Source organism: Gymnoscopelus microlampas (assembly GCF_963454915.1).
Source record: "Gymnoscopelus microlampas genome assembly, chromosome: 2".
NCBI lineage: Eukaryota > Metazoa > Chordata > Actinopteri > Myctophiformes > Myctophidae > Gymnoscopelus > Gymnoscopelus microlampas.
In genome coordinates, this window is record NC_139939.1 from 17,712,465 (window position 1) to 17,732,586 (window position 20,122).

Sequence of the window (20,122 nt, forward strand, 5' to 3'; positions counted from 1 at the left end):
ATAGGTTCTTTCCATGTGGGATCACCCAAAACCACAGTGGTTTGGGTTGATTCCCTACATAAAGATCAGAGTGTCAGTACTGCATTATGCTATGCTCACGCACCTTTATATCTTATCTCAGGTACCATGTGTAAATATGTAGATAACTTGTTTGGTTTTTTGGTTCTCTTGTTTGATCCCCCCCCTCTCTTCCCTTTCTTTTTTTCTATGGAAATAACGATACGATGGGATCTATGCACGAAAATGAATTTCACCCACTTTTTTACTTCTGTAAACCTGTGATGTGACGATAAAGCTGGTTAAAGGGATGAGAGAGAGAGAGAGAGTGTGTGCGTGTGTGTGTGTGTGTGTGTGCGTGCGTGCGTGCGTGCGTGCGTGCGTGCGTGCGTGCGTGCGTGCGTGCGTGCGTGAGAAAGAGAGAGAGAGAGAGAGAGAGAGGTTGTTATTTTAATGACAGATGCTAATATAAATTTGATTGTATGAAATATTAAATCCATGCCAGAGGCATTCATATTTAACATTCCACTTCATCACTGAACTAGAACCCTGATTCAATTATATTATTAATTAACTATTATTTATAAACAAGATCGTATTCCACAACTTTCGATAAAATCCCTATTTCATTGTAGTATGTTAAGTGCTAATGTTAAATTAATGATTGAGTGAGTGAGTGAGAGAGTGAGAGAGTGAGTGTCAGAGAGAGAGAGAGGAGAGAGTGTTTGTGTGTGTGTGTGTGTGTGTGTGTGTGTGTGTGTGTGTGTGTGTGTGTGTGTGTGTGTGTGTGTGTGTGTGTGTGTGTGTGTGTGTGTGTGTGTGTGAGAGAGAGTGAGTGAGTGAGTGAGTGAGTGAGTGAGTGAGTGAGCGAGTGAGTGAGTGTTGATGAAGGTGTTTCCTCACCAGTGATAGATGTTGCTCTGGCCCACGTTCTTGCAGGTCTGCCTCTGCAGTAAGACAGAGTGAACGATGGCACAGCTTAGGAAGGGCTCCATGATGTCACTTGTCCCTTCAGTCTGCACAGCAGAGAGCACCTGACACATGGAGGCGCTGAGCTCCTCCTTCACATCCCGGGGACAGTCGCATACCAGATGCAGGGCCCTCATTCTCACTGCAGCTGCAGGGGACAGGTGGAAGGACTCAGTCAGGAGGACTCAGTCAGCGAATGCACCAATGCCAATACTTACGGGTTAATTTGGTTACATCTGTACACTCTCAGAGGTGCAAATGTATAAATGAACATTGAGGATGTCATAAATACATCAGAACGTACAATGTTTGACATCTCATCTTTCTATGTGGAGTACATGGTAAAACATCCATCATTTTCCCAATAGTAAATGTGTGCATGCTCCCTTAGGCTAGGTAGTGGATGATCAAGAGCATCAGATCTGGATGTTCTATTCCTGTCATGTACACAGACTTACCAGGAATGCAGCATGGGGTATATCCTCTAGTTATAAACCATAGCCTGAAGTTCGGATGAACCACCTCGCCTGCCTCCATATCAGTTAGGTAGCCTAGTAAAGTAAGGTAAAACAACATAACAACAGGAGTAGGACAGTAGTAAGGCAGTAGTAAGAGAAGGAATATGAACAAGAATATAGAAAACAATCTCTTTATCTCTCCCTCTATCTTAGTGCAATATGGGAAATAATAATGTGTGTCTACTGTGGACAATTCCTGAATTTATGTGGTCTACGTCATACATCGTCATGAATACCATGACCACCATGCAAGGTCTGGTGGGGCTCTGTCTAAGCCATCCTTAGAGCCCCACCACAGCAAAATGCTAAATGTCTCTAGCTTAGCTTGACTCCTTATGGACAGCTTACCTCTGGAAGACAAAGCCAGTTGATTAAGGCGTAGCATTACTTTTTCATCCCATCGTTCCAACAGGTGGCAGTTGTTAAAAACCAACCAGTGACCATCAGTAACAGCTCTGTCCAGTGCTGAGAGGATGACATCTGTCTCACACTTGCTTCCAAATGAAATTACTTTCAGTTGAACCTGAAAGACAGACATTTAGAAACACATCAAATAGGGCAAAGACAAGCAATGGTTATGTTATGCTATGGTAAACTGGTAACTAAAATGGTTCAAAACCAATTACCCTGTTTGCATATGCTTGGTAAGTAGTCAGCTGTTTCAGCAGGTGGAGAGGCTGAATGCTTGCCCAATTCTCTCTGCCTGGACCAGGCAATGTTAGCACTATGGGTCCCTCGTGTGTGACAAGTAATCGGGACAGGCCCTCTGGGTTGCCACAGTGAGGGGCCTCAACCACTGCTGTGCTTCCAGAAAGGCCCAGGTTGCAGGCGGCCAAGCTCTCCGCCACTACGGCCAGGCTGTGGGGGAGCAGGGTCTTCCAGAGCAGAGCTCGCTGCAGTAAGGACAGATGGGAGTGAGAGGAGCAGGTGACGGTCCCTGCCACCGTGGAGGAGGGGAAGCGCAGGTACTCCTGCCACTGCCTGGGAGACGTGGCCAGCGAGGAGAGTAATCCCCTGAAAGATGGAATTCTCTCCAGGCGAAACAGCTCGGGAAGGATCTGAGGAGGTATCCATCCAGGCAAGGCGTGCCTTGGTGTTGTTGCCCTAGGTGAAGCGGTGGAGAGTGGGCAGTCAACTATGTTTTTTTGTTCCTGCATATCCAGGTCTCCCAGTCCCCGGAGGAAGGCTGCTCTCTCAGCCTCGGAGCACATCTTCTGGTGCTGGAGAAGGGTCACAGACGTCAGCAATTTCAGAAGCGCGGCGTGGCTCCGGAAGAGACGAGGCTGGTATTGGGCCAGTAGGTGGGACACCATCCTGTGAGTGATCTCTGGTATCATGCCCTCTGTCACTTGCCTACCGGTATTAGACACATTTGAATCCCCCTTCAGAACCGAGGCCTCGCCCATGGCCGCGATAAAGCCGTGAAGTGGAAAGAAGTAGACAGGAGACATACGCGCCACATCCTGCAGGTCCTGGTAGAGGGCAGCAGCCAGCCTCGCTGCTCCTCTGGGAGCGGACAGTTGGGACTCATAGAGTTCCAGCTCAATGTTCAACTGCTTGACTTCAGTGTGCAGTTTCTGAGATGCTTCCTGACAGGCCAGAACGTGGGGGAGGAATTCAGGGTCTTGCAGTAGTGGGCTAGAGGACTGCAAGACATAGTCCATCAGAGAGACCTAAAAGAAAAACAAGTATACAACATGAATTATTGAAAACATTGTTTTCAACATTTTATTTCCATGTTATTTTATGCTAGTAACATATACAAAAGTTATTCAGTAGTTGTTTTTAGTTGAACAAGTGAACATAAACACCCTCTAGTGGTTTGAAATTATGATGGAAGGATTCAAATATTTTGAAACCACAACTCACCAGCCACATATTTTTACCATCCAAATAAGTTTGTATAATAAATGGTTGGTTAACCACTAGATATAGAGGACCTTCATGCTATTTTCATTCTTATATTCCACCTGTATAATTGTATGATATGATGGCAATTGATTCACCTCCTCTTTCAGCAGTCTGTCCTGCAATGCCCTCTTGTCTCTGCTGACCCGAGTCTGCTGTGTCCACGCTTCCACACATTCAGACTGTAGCAGCAGCTGTGACAGCATCAGCTCTTGGGTCTCTGCTGAGCCCAGAGCCAGGTCAACCACTTGTACCTCTGCCAGTATGGATGGGTGGATCTCTATAGGAGCAACACAGAGTAAAGCACAGTTCAAGGTAATGCACGCAAATCTGACGTGTTCAATAAGCACATGGTGTCCACTGGGGTGTCCAAACTTTATTAAATTCAAAAAACTATGTTTAGACCGTCCTGGTCTCCATCAGGTACAACCTGTACCTGGCGATTGATACGTTGTTTACCCTTAATATCTATATACCTTTATTCCACACAGATAGGGCTGTCATGATTACAAATTTAAGTTGACGATTAATTGTCACTCAAATAATTGCGATTAACGATTTAATTGTGTTTCTGTCGTTGAAAATGAATGGAACGTTATGAATAAATATTACATTTCTGTTTGGCTTTCAGCCACAAAAGTTGCACGGGGCACATATGACAAATAACACATATTTAATGACCATTAATAGTGGAAATATCTACAAGCTCAAAACGCGTCACATCGCGACGCGATTTGGGCTTATAGATCTGCTATTTCCACTATTTTTGACATTTCTGGAAAATATATTACATGTTTTTACATGGAATTGATTATGCAAAAATAATTGCAATTATATAAAACTAGAAGTTCGGGCCGCTACGCGGCCCGAACGTCTAGCGTGACGCGTCGTTCACTTTGCAGTGCCACCTTACAGGCACCTCACAGTGTGAGAGAGAGTTTTGTGCTCTCCTAAATCCACGGCAGGCTTTGAAAGTACCCACTTCAGAAAGAGGTGACGTGCATCACCTCTCCAATGACCAAAACCCACTTTGTGATTACTCAGACCTGGTATGGCAGACCTGTGGGGAGTGTGCAGTGGTGTACAATGTGAAAAGATAGTTGAAATCGCAGGAGATGAAGTTAGCAGTTTATTTGTGTAAAGGGTCGTCGGCGTGGGTTGTGTTGAGGATGGAAGCCGTCGAACTGGTGCATCCTACCTATTTATAGGTAGGATGTGATGTCATGCTGTCGTGAGATTACGTCACACTGGCGTGTCTCATCGTGATGTCACGACCGTGATGTCATATGACGTCACACTGGCTACATACAACGTTACAGACAACCGACATGGCGCAGGATTCAAATTGTATATATACTAGAAGTTCGGGCCGCTACGCGGCCCGAACGTCTAGCGTGACGCGTCGTTCACTTTGCAGTGCCACCTTACAGGCACCTAAAGAGGTGACGTGCATCACCTCTGCAAGGACCCAAACCCACTTTGTGATTACTCACACCTGGCATGGCAGACCTGTGAGCAGTGTGCAGTGGTGTACAATGTTAAAAGAGAGACCAAATGGCAGGAGATGAAGTGAGCAGTTTATTGGTGTAAAAGGTGTATAAGAATGAAATGGTGTGAAAGACAGTGCCGACGTCGTCAGGCCCACAGGTTGTCATGGCAGAGCCTGCAGAATGGGAGAAAAGGCGAAGGCAGGAGTCAAGCACACAATGTGAGACGTCCACCATGGATCATGTGAGAGTGAAGACAGTGATGTTTGTGTGAAGTTGTAGGCATTGTTAGTAATGTAGAGCAATCAGAAACGACACATGGGAGAATGCGACAGCCTTACCTCAGTGGGGAAGAAGCACTTTTGTGAAAACCACGTTTTCAGTGACGTTTTCAGTGTGGTTTTCCTGCTTGTGTATGGCATACTTCAGGGCTGCTGGGTCACCGGTTCTTGAACTGGCAACATAGAGCTGTCCGTGAGTGAAGACAGGGGATCGAAGCCAGACCCCAACTGTTGTAAGTGTTTGCCCTTGTGATTTGTTGATGGTGGTGGCGAAAGCAGTGCGGACTGGAAACTGTCGCCTGGCCCAGTCAAAAGTGAAAAGTCCAGCATCAGGAATGAACTTGATTCGAGGGATGAGGACCTCCTTTTGCGTGGCTGCTGTTTTGCACAGCAGCAGCTTGTTGTTGAGGGTCCTCTGGAATAAGAGTTTTGTCCCATTGCAGAGTCCGTCTTTGGGGCTGATGTTGCGGAGTAGCATCAAAGGCATGCCAGGCTTGAGGGTGATGATGTGCCTGGGAAATCCATGGGGGCAGAGGGTGTTTAGATATTCCACGTTGAAGCGCATTGCGTCTTGGTCGTATTCCAGGGTGTCAGCACTGCTGAGCTTGGTGGAGGTACCTGGCAGTGGTGCTCCAATGTAAGAAAGGTAAGAGCTGATGTGTGGTGGTGTGTGTGGGTTGATGGAGGCAAGTAGTTACCTCTGGCCTCTGTGGTCTCCAATGAGCGTTTCCGGCGCAATGTCTGGCGTTGTATCTCCAGCCGTTGTGGCTTTGGTGAAGTTGTCGTCATTGTGGTGGAGAGAGTTCTTGTGGTGGAGAGAGTTCCTTGTATAGATTATTACTATGAATTTATAGGTAGGATGGGATGTCATGTGATGTCATGCTGTCGTGAGATTACGTCACACTGGCGTTGTCATCGTGATGTCAGATTACGTCACACTGTATAGATTATTACTATTTATCACTATGGAAGCCGTCGAACTGGTGCGATCTGACAGCGTCCTAGAATTTATAGGTAGGATGTGATGTCATGTGATGTCATGCTGTCGTGAGATTACATCACACTGGCGTTGTCATCGTGATGTCAGATTACGTCACACCGTCACACTGGCGTCGCATACGGACAACCGACATGGCGCAGGATTCAAATTGTATATATAGATAGATAGATAGATAATTGCGATTAGACGATTATGTAATAATTGTGACAGGCCAACACACAGACAGACACTTTTTTAATAGGTCTGCGGATGTATTATTTTCATTTTATTATTATTTTACATATAAATCTTATCAAATTGACCTTTTTGATAAGATTGAAGATTTGACTGTGCACAAGTTGACCCTACTCACCACTGCTTATCAGTCGGACAGGCAGGTGGGTGCTGAGGAAGAGGCAGAACTCTGGGTGGGCCGGCTGGAGGGGTCGTCTGAGCCCTGCTGAGTGATGAAGATGAGATTCTGCTGGACGCACCAACATGGCCAGGAACTGTGGAGTGGGGACAGCACGCTCCATGTGTCTGATCAGCACCCTCACACCTGCACAGGGACAGGATGGAACGAGTTTGACAATGATAAAAAATATATATATTAAATGAAAAACTAAGAAAATTTGACCGTGCACTGTAAAATCATGAGTGTTAGTTTAACTCAGAGTGTATAAATGGAGTCAAATGGGCCCTCCATTCAGTGGGTAGAGAGGCCGTCTGGTAATCAGAAGGTCACAGGTTCACCTTCCAAATCCACGCCACCCACCCATGTCTACACGTCGAAGTGTCCCTGAACAAGACAATTAATCCCTAACCCCGCCTCGGGTGAAGCTGAAACTGAATGTCCAATGCAGGATAATAAAGGTCTACACAAAGAAAATGGGCAAAAGTCCATTTGGTTACATTTGTACTACACGCTCTCAGAGTTAAATTAATACTTTACTGTGTATTTTGTTTGGCTCTTTGAGAATCCATTAAGACCGAGAATGCATCCGTGTCATTTTAGATTGCTTTGGCTATTCAAGCTCTGGGTCTTCCTGGAACAAAATATTTGACCAAATACATAATACATAAATGCTACGGCTGGGACTTTAACTGATTAATTGCAATTAATTACAGAAAAAAGTACGCACTAAACAAATTAGCGCATTTTAATCACGCTTATTTTTGCACCACGGAACCTTTGTCACTGGACGAGTTTCAGGCGTACCGATCATACCGATGATGATACCGCTGTTTATTATTTTGGCCAAGGATATTGAGGGAGAGTTGGACTGAAAGGTTTTTTTTGGCCTCTTAAGCAACAGAGTTTTTGCTTGTGTTAGTTTGGTTTGTTCATACAGGATATTGGACAAATAATGTCATTGAAGACTTCTTTTATTTATTTATTTTTTCTAATGGTCAGGGTTAGGGTTAGGTTTCCACTGTTCTGGAATGTACTTGAAAGGATTGTGTAGTTGGAAAGTATTGTGTTTTGCTTGTGCTTGAGTTTACAGAAGGTCCTTGAATTTATATTGCCTACCTGCATCTGAATACATTCCTAAAATTGCAGTGATCTGTTTAGTACCACCCTGATAAAAAAATATTTTGTTGCTTAAGCTTTTGTATTTATTCACTATTCATTGATTCACTCGTATATCAAAATCCATTTGAATTCAAAAAATGTCTTCTCAGGTCAAATATTGATATGTGATTAAAATGTGATTAATTTTTATAAATTAATTACAAAGCCTATAATTAATTAGATTCATTATTTTAATATAGTAGATCATATAATTACATATTAAAAAAAATCACAGAATAAAATGTTTTATGGTCATGATTCACCAGGACGGCTTGATTCTAGGCTTAAAATAATTTATATAAATATTGGGAAAAATGCATGGACTATTTTTTAGTGGAACCAGAAAATGGCCACTGTTATGCCCTAAAGCAACATACTGTTAGGATTTAGAAAACATTTTTAGATAGGTATTTGACCGCGGACCCCCATCTAAAAATGTGTTGTCCCAGGAACCCCCAGAAGCAAAGATTTGAGTTGAAAAATATATATATATTAAAATATTTGCAGACAAATCCTACTGTACTATAATATAGAACTACAAGACCCACCATTCTCAGCAGCCTGTTTCAACTTGTCCAGCAGCTCTGGGTCATCAGCACAAAGCACCATTCCATACTCTGGCTCCTTCTCAAACTCTGCAGAAGAAACAGTTATGTTTTCTTTCTTTTGTGCTTTTCTCTCATAATTGATATCCTACACACCTACAGTGTTTATTTAAAGCCAACTGTTCCTATAGCACAACAGATGCATTACATTAAAATACCACTGTAGGTTTAAAAAAAGATCTACACCAAAGTGGAACTGAGCACTATCATGTGGCTTTGAACGGTCAACTCTTTACATATTGTTGCTTATAATAACAGGAATAAATGTACTTTTATTTTAAATCAGTCTTTATAACAACACCAGCTATAATGTCTAAAACAGGGAAAAAATGCATGTCGATTGGGCCTACAGTACTGTACCTGTAATGAGCTCTTCGTGATGCCGGGTGTCTGCCAGTAGAGGACAGTGTTGAACCCAGGGGCTTCTGTAGCCCCACAGGAGCAGTTTCACCACCAGCCTGGCAGGCAACCCTTGGAAATGCCACTGCTCCATGCCTAGTGCCCGAGCCAGGGCCCACGGAAGCTTCTCAGCCACAGGGATGGCATCACTGAGGGAGGGCTCAGGGCAGAAACAGTCTGTGTTCGGGAACAGGGAGGTTCGCGGATCTTCAGGATTTATATCCATCGTCCCCGTTAGACACAGCTCCTTCCATTTGTGCAGTAACTCAGTGCGTTTGTCAGCTCCAAAGGGACCCAAGTACGAAATGGCAGCGGCCAGGATAAGGGCATCCCCTGGTAGGGTTTGGTTGTTCACTTCTGCCTCCTAGAATATTGTGTGCATTAAAAACAAATGTTTTACATGTATAGAAGACATTCAACTGACTCATTGTTGAAACATGTCATATTGTCGCTGTCGGGCAGAAACCTAAAGACATTGCAAAAATAGTCGATCTACAAGCTCAAAACGCGCCGTGATGCTACGCGTTTTGAGCTTGTAGATCTGCTATTTTTGACTTTTTTAATTTGAATCCTGAAAAGTAGCAGTTCTGGACATACTGTATCAGGTTTCCACCCGACAGCATTGATATTTGTACATTTGTCAATGCATGAGTTTTACCTGAGCAGCAGTGTTCCAGTCTGCCATGTGGCTCTGCATCTGACTGACGACAGTGTCAGCATGGCTCTCCAGGCTCTGGGCTCTACTCAGCTGCTTGAGGAGCTCTACTAGCCCCTTCTGCACAAACTGGAGCTGACGCTCCATGTCTGCCAGATTCCGAAACACCTCCTCCTTCCGCAGCCTGGCCAAGACCAGGCCATCATGAGCCTCCTTGGCCAGCTTTCCTAAGCACTGCTTGCTGACTCCCTGGGCAGCCATGCGGCGCTCCATGCAGGCGTACTCATACACAGCTCGCACCCAGTTGCACAGAGACTCACATGCATGACTGACCTCTCTCACGGACTCTGGCTGGAAGAGAGGACTGTGAACTATCTGGCCGAGGGCTTGTAGCTGACTTTTAGTCAGTCCGTGGCGGTCAAAGAACTCTAATTCCTATAGAAAAAGGAAAGAAAGTGCAGTTGGAAGCGTCATTCATTTCGGAATCAGTCATTTCTGATTTAAAGCTGCAATTCGCAACTCTGTCCTACCCAGGATTTGAACACCGGTCTCCTGCATAAGAGACCAAATTTAAAATCTCTTCCAAGACAGAATCCCCGCAGATTGATTAGAATGTTTGTTGTTAAAATAGGTCCTGGATTTGAGCTTTAAGTAGGTTTATTTTATCAGTTCTGTCAGGTTTGATCTATTTTCAGTTGATTCACACTTGACTCAGTACCTAGTTTGATTAAAAAAAAGAATATTGTCCCACGCACCTGGAAGAAGTTGGATTGCAAAAGAAGCTGTTTAGCACTTTCCCAGTTGCATGGGCGGTTGAATAGCAGACATAGGGCATCCATGATTTTCACCACTCCTTCTGGAGGGTTTGTGTAGTGACGCACCTCTTCCAGGTCAGATAAACTGAGACACTTGAGGATCGTAAGGCTTAACTGGAACAGAGGACTCTCCTGCAGAGGCAAGATTGATGAAATACAGTTAGGTGTCTATGCACTTCATTTCTTATGACTGAGTATTTTTTGATGAGACTTGATAATATCTGAACATAACATCTGGTGACATCTACATTGCTAGAAAAGCAGGGGAAACAGCTGCAGACAAACCTACGCGCACCGCTTTCAAAGCTATTCAAATCACCATACCAAAGTGTTTGCATTAGTTCTGCATTCAGTAGGCAGAGATTACATGAGACTATGCAAGAGTCTATGTGGTTTTTCATGTGCTTTAAGGTCTAGCAGCATTTCATTATCTTAATGCCTCTAAGGTAACAGTTGACCTTGTGTTTGGTGTGATGAATCTGCTCTTCCAGCTGAAAGAGTTTCATCTGGGCTAACACAACGTTCTGCCGGGCTCTTTCACAGAGGATCCTCTCAGCGGCCATGGCTCTTAGGAGCTCCTTCTCACACTGCAGAACAAGCACCATCCAATAAAAGCACAAACATTGGCACACAACGCATAACATTGCTATAGAAAGTCGTTTTTCTTTCATATTGTGATTAGTTGTGTCGTGATACATGGAGACATCTATTTCAACATCATTTCTTCTTTATCATTTAGTAATCCAAATATGGTAGCACTTGTTCCCAAATTGGGTTGATCCATAGACCAAATAGACCACTACCGGTCTGTAACTCAGAGAGTATACAAATAGTTAAATGGTCATTTGCACACTCTCTGTGTTAAATTAACACTGAGGATTTTACAGTAAGATTGGGGTCCCAGAGGTAACTTATTAACACAATTGTGGTCTGTGGTCTAATGCATATCAAACTGGGGGTCCTTAAAATGAGTGGAGTATCACAGTATTAGAGTGACAAAATAAATGTTATTACTGGGGAACTGTTTAGTTGTGTGTTTGGGCGCAGCACATTATAAGGGAATACGAGAAAAAAAAATATGCAGGCTTGCAGAAATTATAATGGACAATATTGTCAGATTTTGAGCATTCATATACAGTATCTGGCATTGTATGTCTAGTGTCATCCCAGATCACACTAGACATACATGCAGTATTTCATTTGCATGTGTTAAATTGCTTTACAGTACCTGTTGTGCTTGTGCAACATTCTCCTGCAGTGTGATTACGTGGTGTTTGTACTGGACAGCTGTATCTGTCATGACCTTCAGTCGGGCCAGGACAGTTGTAGCTCTGAGAAAAATGTAGAATAATTTCAGGTCAGTACATGTGGTAAGTATAACAGTCTAGTTTACATTATACATATTCCTCATTCTGAGAACACCTACCAGACATTTTGACCAGGAAAGTTTTCACCTTTTTATTTCATTTGCCTATCTTTTTTTTCCCCTCAAAACTGATGGGTCAAGGCTTGTTTATTTATTCTTATTTATTACAGTTTATTTAGCTAATAGCTACAACATTTTCTTAATCAGATTTTGCTTCTGTTATGAGTGAAGAGATTAATTGCAAGTTAAGTTATTATCAGCAAAAAACACAGGATCCAGTAATGAGAATGCAGCGGTTACAGCATTGAATGAGACCCTGTGTTGAACCATGTTATTGTCTGATTATGCAGCCTGCCAGCCTTGTGTAAATGCTAATTCTTTGTTAAGAATGTCGTTGTGTGGAGCCAACCACTGTATATGTTAATTAAGCCATAGTCTGAAAAGGTCTAGCAGAATGCCATGCTTAATAGTGTCAAAAAAGGAAATATGCACCCCAAGAAAATTAGTTTAACAGGTGCAAAAGGAGAAAAAATAAAAATATATCAAAGTAGACCTTGTACCACATATGTCTTAATGAAGGTCTTGTACCAGAAGCTTAACTAATGAATCATTGGTGTTTGCATAACATGTTGAATGGAGTCTCTACTTGATATGATTAACAGTGTCAAAAGAATGTATGGCAAACCTGTTGGTTTGATGCAGTCCCTGTTTGTAGAGATGGCTACTGAGGTAAAAGAAGTGAGAGATGAACGCCATATAGGTCTGGGGGCTGAAAGGTTGGGTTTTTAACAGGACTGAAGCATATCTGCATGCTGACTTGTGGATTCTTGCCATGGCCAGGGGCATGCTGGCCTCTAAGCAACGTCTCTGTACTGCATCAAAAGCAAACAAAATAACATCAAGTCAGATTTGATGATTTCCTTCATGGACGGTAATATACTTATACACATTTTAAAAGCATGTAACACCACAAGGGAAACATAAAATGTAGTGGTCCATTTGGTTACATATGTACACTCGCCGAGTTAAATCTGAGTATGTAATGTATAAGAAAGAGCAACTGACGTGTTCCATGTAATTCAGGAATCCGGAGATTATCCTTAAAGCAATGAGTAGCAGCTTCCACTAAAGACTGTCTGGACCATGGTTGGTAGACTTCCACACAGCAGCTCAGGCTCAGGGCCTTCGTTATGTGTGCCTGTATCATTATGGCAATGGAAACAATGGAAGAAGCACACCATGGTGAGACATGCTGGTATACAATTGCTGGGAGGTTTGACTACTACACATTGATAGGTTGGTATACCTACCCCATACCTGTCATTATCTATTGCACACTCTATTTTTCCATGTTCTTCTGTCCAGCACCTACTGTACAGTATATAGTATTTATTTTGGATGTGCATGGTTTTGTAATATGTTTGCACTGCTTTTTAACTGCCCTACCTGGGTAATTTGTATGTTTGAATAGTGAATAGTGAATATTTTTTTGTGCACTGATGACATGTATGCAAAAACATGTTTCTTCAAAGCAACTACACACTAAGTCTACATTAGTTAGGATGATGGGTGAAATGCAGAAGACAACATTTCCCCACAGGGATCAATATAAGACAAATTAAATGAAAAAAAAAATCCTCATCATTTTACAATGTTAATTTTTGAGAAAGTACAGTTACGTTACAGGCCTGGGTATTGTAGTAAGGCAGATCACATCCCTCTGAGGTAGCTAAAGGTAGCAGAAGAAATGCATGCATATTCCTCTGGAACTGCCTTAAATGCCTGTCAATAGGGGGGAAAGGGTACAAATATTGTTGTTAACAATTAGATGAGTTAGACTTGAATAATGTGGAAAAACTACCACAAGAGCTAGATGTTCGTTCTCGTACCTCTCAAGTGCCTGAGGATCCGTGTGACATCTGTGTGAATTCTTGACACCATTCACTCTGGGTACAAGGTTCGCCAGCTCCTCTTCTGAGTAGAGCCCTGGACAGGTGCCACTGGCCATCACCATCAGTAGCTCTTCTCTCACAGCCTGGCTGACTTCCTCATGGGCCAAGATCACCACATTAGCACTGTTCACTTCAGTCTGATAAATGGCCTCCTTCAGGTTTTCACGCAACTTTAGCTCATTACCAGGGTGCACTTCCATCAACTGGTAACCGGTCAGATAGGCAGCTAAACGTACATTGCTCTTACGGCCTGTGCCTCTGACTGCACCAAACAGCACTCCATGACCTCCAGGTATGAGCAGTGCTCTGAGGATATGCAATAACTGGTGCATCCTCTGTCTGTGTACTGTATAACCTGACGTCATGATGTACCTATCATCAAACTTCTCTCCATGTTCCTCTTGTCTTTTAACAGAAGCAGACAGCTGCTGCACCAGCAGATCAAAGTCTCGCTCTTGATAAGAAGCATTGCGTTTGAAGTCGTACTGTTGTGCCATTGAGTTGACTGGATCGGTGATCTCAGGGCCATATACAATCTTATTCATTGTTTGTTCCATATCTTGGAGAAGTTGAGATGGCAGCGGACATGGGGCTGAGCTTGGTTCTTCTGAATAAATTCCTTCATTCTGCACTGAGTGTTCAGTGAATCTATGGCCCCTTTCTGACTGAGCAGCTGGTTTGGGTCCTTTGGGTGGAGAGGGGATTAAGAGTTTACACAAGCTTGCATCTTGCAGGATCAACTGATCCTTCTTCACAGCTTTCTTGTATTGTACTGTATTTATTGTATTCTCTTCTTTAGAAAAGGAAATATCTTCTTTAGAAAAGGAAATATCTTCTTTAGTTCCATGACTCCTAATTGAGCTAGAGTCTGAACTTGGAGACTCAATGCTGCTTGGTCTACCAGACTGTCTGGACTCTACCTCTTCCCTTAGGGTTGTCAAATCCAACAGAGCCGCAGGAGCTAACTGTGAAGATGAGGCATCACTGTCCCCTTCTCTTTTATTTGGTGTGTCTAGACTCTGACTACTTGACTTAAGGTTGTCTGTGATGACCGTAGAAGTAGTGGGGATCATAGCAGTGGATTTGTCTTCCAGACTCATGGATGAGGACTTATCAACCAGCTTACCATAGTATATTGCCGATACTCTGGCTATGAGTGACACCAGTGCTTTTCCTTCATCTACTGAGAACAGTCTATCACTGAAGGTGCGCAGGCACTCATGCATCCAGAGATGGACTATGTTGAGGACACTGGCAGCATAACCTGTTGTGGATGTGGCAATGCCAGTTTGTGAAGATTTGGAAATATCCGTGATAAGGCTGGCATCTTCCTGGACTGGCTGTCTGTTTGCGTTGCAAGGTTGCCAGAGACACATTCCTTGGAACACTTTGTGAAGGTCATGGTGGGAGAATGTGTAATGGGGTCTCTGTGCAGTGGGTGGGAACTGCTCACGCATTTCATGAAACAGATGCTGAGTTGCGCCGATGATACAACGTGTCAAATCTGCAGATCCTTGCAAGCTTGGGAGGTCTTTGAGCCATAGCTTTAGTCGGGGGGAGTGAAGAGAAAATAGAACCTCAGCAGATAAGCTGGGCAGCACAAAGATGGAGAACAGACGAGAGAGGCGGGAGCTGATCATGGTACCACTGCCATGACCAGACCTAGATGTGCAGCAAGTAGCCATGTAACTGATGCCTCTACACCTCATGCACTTGAAATGATAGCCATCATAGGTTTGGATATGTCCTTTTGAAACACTTTGTCGGAGTGTTTCTAGAGCCATTGATGTTTTTCCAAAAGCATCTAAATATAGGAAAGTTACAGAAACATAGTCTTGATAATTGTTTGGAATACAATATTTATTTATTTATTTTGGTTTAGAGTATCATTGCCAATATATTGTGGTTATACTGTATGTTCTATACTCACCACAGGGAGCCTCATGCAGATCATCCACAAACAGAAGCAGTCCTGATTGTCTTCTCATAGCAGTCTTCAGCACAATGCGCACATCACAGGAACTCAGGAGTGGACTGGCAGGTAGGTCGATGTGTGGCCTGTCCTGATTCAGTAATGTTTTGTATAACATGGTCTTCCCTGAACTGGCCTCTCCTACCAGCATCACTGGCTGCTTTGCCTCCAACATGAGGTTTAGAAGGTAGACATGTTTCTCATACTGTGTGAACAGAAATTGTTGATTATATTGATATTAAAATTTGTAAATGATCAAGTTGTAAATGATAGTGCAAAAAATACTAAAATAAAAAGTAACTAAATAATGTTTAGGATTTGGAAAGCAAACCTTGGGTATAATTGGACTGGCCAAACATGGGTCTCTAACCCTGGGACAGTTGATGCCATTGATTATGTCTGCAATCATCCCCTCACTCTGGTTGAAAAAGTGCTCAAAAATAGTCCCTTTGTCTGGAACCTCAACTCTATATCGGCTATTAAACAACACTTGGCGGGCAAGTGTATCAAACTGTGGCCAGTGGCTAAAATAAAGACAAAACATGTATGTTAATATCAACACATTCATAACTTATTTTAGAGTCTTCAAGTCTAAAAAAAGTGACGTTTATATGACAAAATATGGTCTATTAAATAGTTGCATAGACTATTTTACATGATAATAGCCTCACCGGGGGTGCAGGTGTCCACCAAAGCCCCAGATATAGGCCACCAGAAAAATGTCCCTGGCTTGTAGCTCCTTCTGAGTTGAAATGACGTAGATATCAGTGTCTGTTAAGTTTCCAAGCAGAGGCATATTTGTTGAGAATGGACCATGCAATCTATTGTTAGGAATGTTATCACCTCTTTGAATATTTTTATATTAAGGAGTTTACTGTACCTCTTTTGTATGTCTGTCTTGGTGATGTTTCTGACCCAGAATCCCTCCCAACATGCTCCAGGAGGGCCTGTATAATCCTAAAGAATGACATAATTTCCTGCAGTCCATATGTAGGTGGTTTAGAGAATTCAACATTTCCATCTCCTTCACTGTATAATACAGAGGTGAGGGCCTTGTGCCTAAGCACATCAAGTGTTCTGCAGAAAAGGTCTTCAGCTAAACGATTCCACATTTTCAGGGTCCCTTCATCGAGTGAGCGTTCTCTACAAAGAGCATCCATCTCCACCTTCCACACAGCCTTCCATAGATCAGCTCCAGTGAAATGCACCAGGCTGCAACAGGTTACTGCTGAGGGGGCTGCGTCCTTGAGGTCTGTGATCTCTGCCAGTAGTTTCAGTTTTGACTGGGATGGCACAAGTTTTTCACCTGAAGACAGATACAGGGAGGGATCGTCAGGATTGCAGAGCGTAGTGAAGCAGTCCAACCAGCCAGGCTGGCCCAGTGGCTCTCCATCCATCACTAGCCACTTCACTTTTTGTGTCTGATCCCTCTCTATCTTACTGTTTGAAATGGCAGTGGCTAAGAGGTCATGCCGCTCTGAGTCTCTTAAGACTTTAGTGAAAGCTCCATCCCACCACCCTCTCTCTTCTCTGCAGTATCCAAAGACCTCGTCATGGTACATGGCATTCGGAAATAAGACCACAGTGTCAACAGAGTGCCAGTTTGAAAGGGGGATTTGTGGCTCTGTCTGTGGGTTATCTCCATAATCGACATGCTCTGTTCTGGCAGCCAGGATATGCAGTGCCCCAGCTAAAACACGGTAACAGGTTGACTTTCCACTCCCTGAGGGACCGACCAGCAGAACTGCCCGTGAGAACTTCATGGCCTGGTAGAGAGCAAGGGTGTTACAAATCGTTTGAGTGTCAGGGTGGAACCCAGCTCTTTGTAGCTCTTCTGTCACAGCATCTCTGAGTAAGTTCTGTTCTTCTTCCTCAATATGGTGTGGGGGGAAAGGAAAGTACTTTGCCATGGGAAAGGTTTCCTCGAGAAGGGTGCGAAACTGAGAAGCTTTCTTTTGCTCACAAATGTATGGCAATAAGGTAGAGAAGAGCGCTTTGACAACAGCCTTTTCCTCAACTAAGCCTTGCACAATTGCTGCAGATTGACTGTTGTACATTAAAGTAGAAGACCTGGCATCTAGGTGTATAGCAGAGGCTGCAATGATCTTTTGCAAGACTACAAGCAGGCCAATCTGGTCTTCATTTATGAATTCAGGGAAACAGTTGGAATCTTTTGCCATGCTAAAAAGGGACATGAGGCATTGACTCAAAGACATCGCCTCTGAGAAACCAATGGAAGCAAGCATTACTTCTGTGATGACCCTGTAATCTGGGTGCATGAATGCAATGGGTCTGGTTGCAACTCGCAGACTCTCATGAACCTCAGTTGTGTGCCCTTTTGATGAGATAACAACACATCCATAGCTCAGTTTGGCAAAAATGTCTTTCCCTGCAAATGACATTGGTAACTGAGGCTCTTCACGGTTTTTGCACCCCTGATTCATGTTGGTCATCCTGTCCCGTGGCTCTCTGTGCTCTTTCTGTTGTAAAATTGTCTTCCAGGCAGAGAAGGATTGGTGAATATCTGCTAAATGCTGTCCTAATAATGACAGCGTTCCTTGTTTCAATGAGTGCACAGCGTCCAAAACAAGCCATGCTCCTGTCTGGAGCGCGCCAAGCAGCATCTGCTGCACAAGGCTAGGACTTGTACTGGAGAAACACTGCAAAGCAATGACCTGTCGTCCCAGTGCTCTTCCTAACTGAACCACCGTCTTTTTCTTACCAGACATGGAAGGTCCATTAACAAAACCACATCTGTAGCTGATCAAAGCAAGTAGAATCCCAAGTATTGCCCTTTCTGTAGAAAGAGTATTCACCATCATGCAGTGCTCTGGACCAAGGTACTCATAACCATACAGCAACTGAGTGCCAAGGACATCCACATAACAAGTGATATAATCACTGCTGTCCTGTGGATAGCTGAAGTCATTCTCAGTCTGACACTGGTCATGTGAAGTTATATGATACTTCAGTGAACTTTGCCACTCAAACGAAGATGCCAGCTCACATTTCACATCCATAAGTTTGGATATCTGTTGTGCATGATTCATGGTAAGTTGCACCAAAGCACGCAGAAACATCATTGTGCGATTAGATTTCTCTTTGGCACCAGTGATTCCACCCCTTATAACATGGCACAAGGTTTTCAGTGTGGAAGACTTGTGTGATTTGATGTGGTTCCACCTCGCTGGGCCTGAGGCCTGGTTGATCTTTAGAACATCAGCACACCACGCCACTTCCTCAGTCACCAGAAGGCACTGAAGAGGATAATCAGACACTAAATTCAACAAAGGTAGCATATCTTTCTCTCCTTTATTCTTAAGTAACTTGATACCTCCAACTCTCGTGTCTGTCTTCAAATCTTGGTCTGATGGTTCAAGCAGTGTCCGTGCCACAGTGCAATCTTTCATGAGTTGCATCATCGTGTGCATTAGTTGTTTCTCCAGCAGACCGAGACAAACCAAAGGACTCACACTGAGTTCTACAGGACATTGAAAAGCAATGTGCTCATTGAAGCTGCCATAGACCCCTGGGATCTTCATCTGTATGAGTTTATCATTTGTCATCTCACAGTCCACCTCGAGCCAGCGTACTCCTGGAAAGCATTTCCGCACAGCAGGGAGCAAGGTAGAAGGTGTGGGGCGCAGAGAAAGTAGTTTTATCACTTCTCGGTCGCTCAGGAAGCAGAGTCTTGGGAATTCTCCACGAGGTACATGCAACATCTGGTTAGAAATGGCTTCCATTGTAGACAGATCATTGATGAGGATTTGGCGATGGCCATGAAACAAGTCCTTTGTCTTCTGGGACTGTGCAATGCTCAGCACATGAGGGTCACTTGATATAGAACAAATGATATCCCTGAATGTTTTATCCACTGGATGGAACCTCTCCAGCTATAAATGAAGAGAAAGTTAAAATTAACTTAACCACTTAAACCTTATATGATTTGTTGACCCCCCAGGGGTCTACACCAAATATATTCGCCAAAAATAGACAATCTACAAGCTCTCAGCGTGTCCCAACGGGACAAATTGTGAGCTTATGAATTGGCTATTTTCGCTGAATATTTGCCCCAGAATAGGGATGCTAAGTTTCTCGGGGTTAAATACCTGGATTTTCAGTTACAACAGGTTATGAATGTTTAAAGTTCTTTAGAATTATATTAGTATGTATTTTTTATTTATATATTTGAGCAAAATTACTTAATGTACATACCAGTTCCACCCTCTGAGTACTAATAGTTGTTTTAGAAAACATTTTGGCCAGGAAAATCCATGTCTCCTGGTATCTTTCAAAGAAATTAAGCAGCTCCTCTGCAAATATCGTAAGGAAAAGGAGACAGAAAAATACATTATTTAGGATTGAAGATGCAAATATTCTTAACTTTTTACGCCAGATAACTCTCATCACCCATTTTTCATATTGTTCATGTTACCGAGCTCTTGTAGCAAATGCACCCAGTGTTCCACCTCTGGCCTGAATTCAGCAACATGCGGAGACATCAACATATTGGATAAAGCCATCACACTGTCCTCTGTCTCAGCAAGGAGAATCTCCAGATCTAAAACATAATTCAGCAAAAACGTGTACATGGGATATGTCCAATGTAACTAGTGAGAAACAGAGATAATTTTAACACTTAACCA

At 43.3% G+C, this 20,122-nt stretch overlaps 2 protein-coding genes across 2 annotated transcripts in view; both read right to left on the minus strand.

Annotated features, from left to right (window-relative positions):
- LOC311054269 (extracellular serine/threonine protein kinase FAM20C-like) overlaps positions 1-20,122 on the minus strand; it is a gene marked incomplete at both ends in the record, with an annotated part of 50,617 nt that overhangs the window by 12,980 nt on the left and 17,515 nt on the right. The gene's annotated exons all lie outside the window — the stretch shown is intronic.
- dnhd1 (dynein heavy chain domain 1) overlaps positions 1-20,122 on the minus strand; it is a gene marked incomplete at both ends in the record, with an annotated part of 39,157 nt that overhangs the window by 9,851 nt on the left and 9,184 nt on the right. The window contains 21 exons of the mRNA XM_084085323.1: positions 901-1,114; positions 1,425-1,517; positions 1,833-2,007; positions 2,111-3,157; positions 3,491-3,672; positions 6,513-6,698; positions 8,261-8,347; positions 8,678-9,080; positions 9,375-9,806; positions 10,127-10,318; positions 10,645-10,773; positions 11,415-11,517; positions 12,238-12,424; positions 12,618-12,750; positions 13,414-15,308; positions 15,435-15,681; positions 15,847-16,000; positions 16,148-16,247; positions 16,357-18,733; positions 18,950-19,071; positions 19,912-20,037. Coding sequence (XP_083941449.1) covers positions 901-1,114; positions 1,425-1,517; positions 1,833-2,007; positions 2,111-3,157; positions 3,491-3,672; positions 6,513-6,698; positions 8,261-8,347; positions 8,678-9,080; positions 9,375-9,806; positions 10,127-10,318; positions 10,645-10,773; positions 11,415-11,517; positions 12,238-12,424; positions 12,618-12,750; positions 13,414-15,308; positions 15,435-15,681; positions 15,847-16,000; positions 16,148-16,247; positions 16,357-18,733; positions 18,950-19,071; positions 19,912-20,037 — 8,584 coding nt within the window. The remainder of the gene's footprint in view (positions 1-900; positions 1,115-1,424; positions 1,518-1,832; positions 2,008-2,110; positions 3,158-3,490; positions 3,673-6,512; positions 6,699-8,260; positions 8,348-8,677; positions 9,081-9,374; positions 9,807-10,126; positions 10,319-10,644; positions 10,774-11,414; positions 11,518-12,237; positions 12,425-12,617; positions 12,751-13,413; positions 15,309-15,434; positions 15,682-15,846; positions 16,001-16,147; positions 16,248-16,356; positions 18,734-18,949; positions 19,072-19,911; positions 20,038-20,122) is intronic.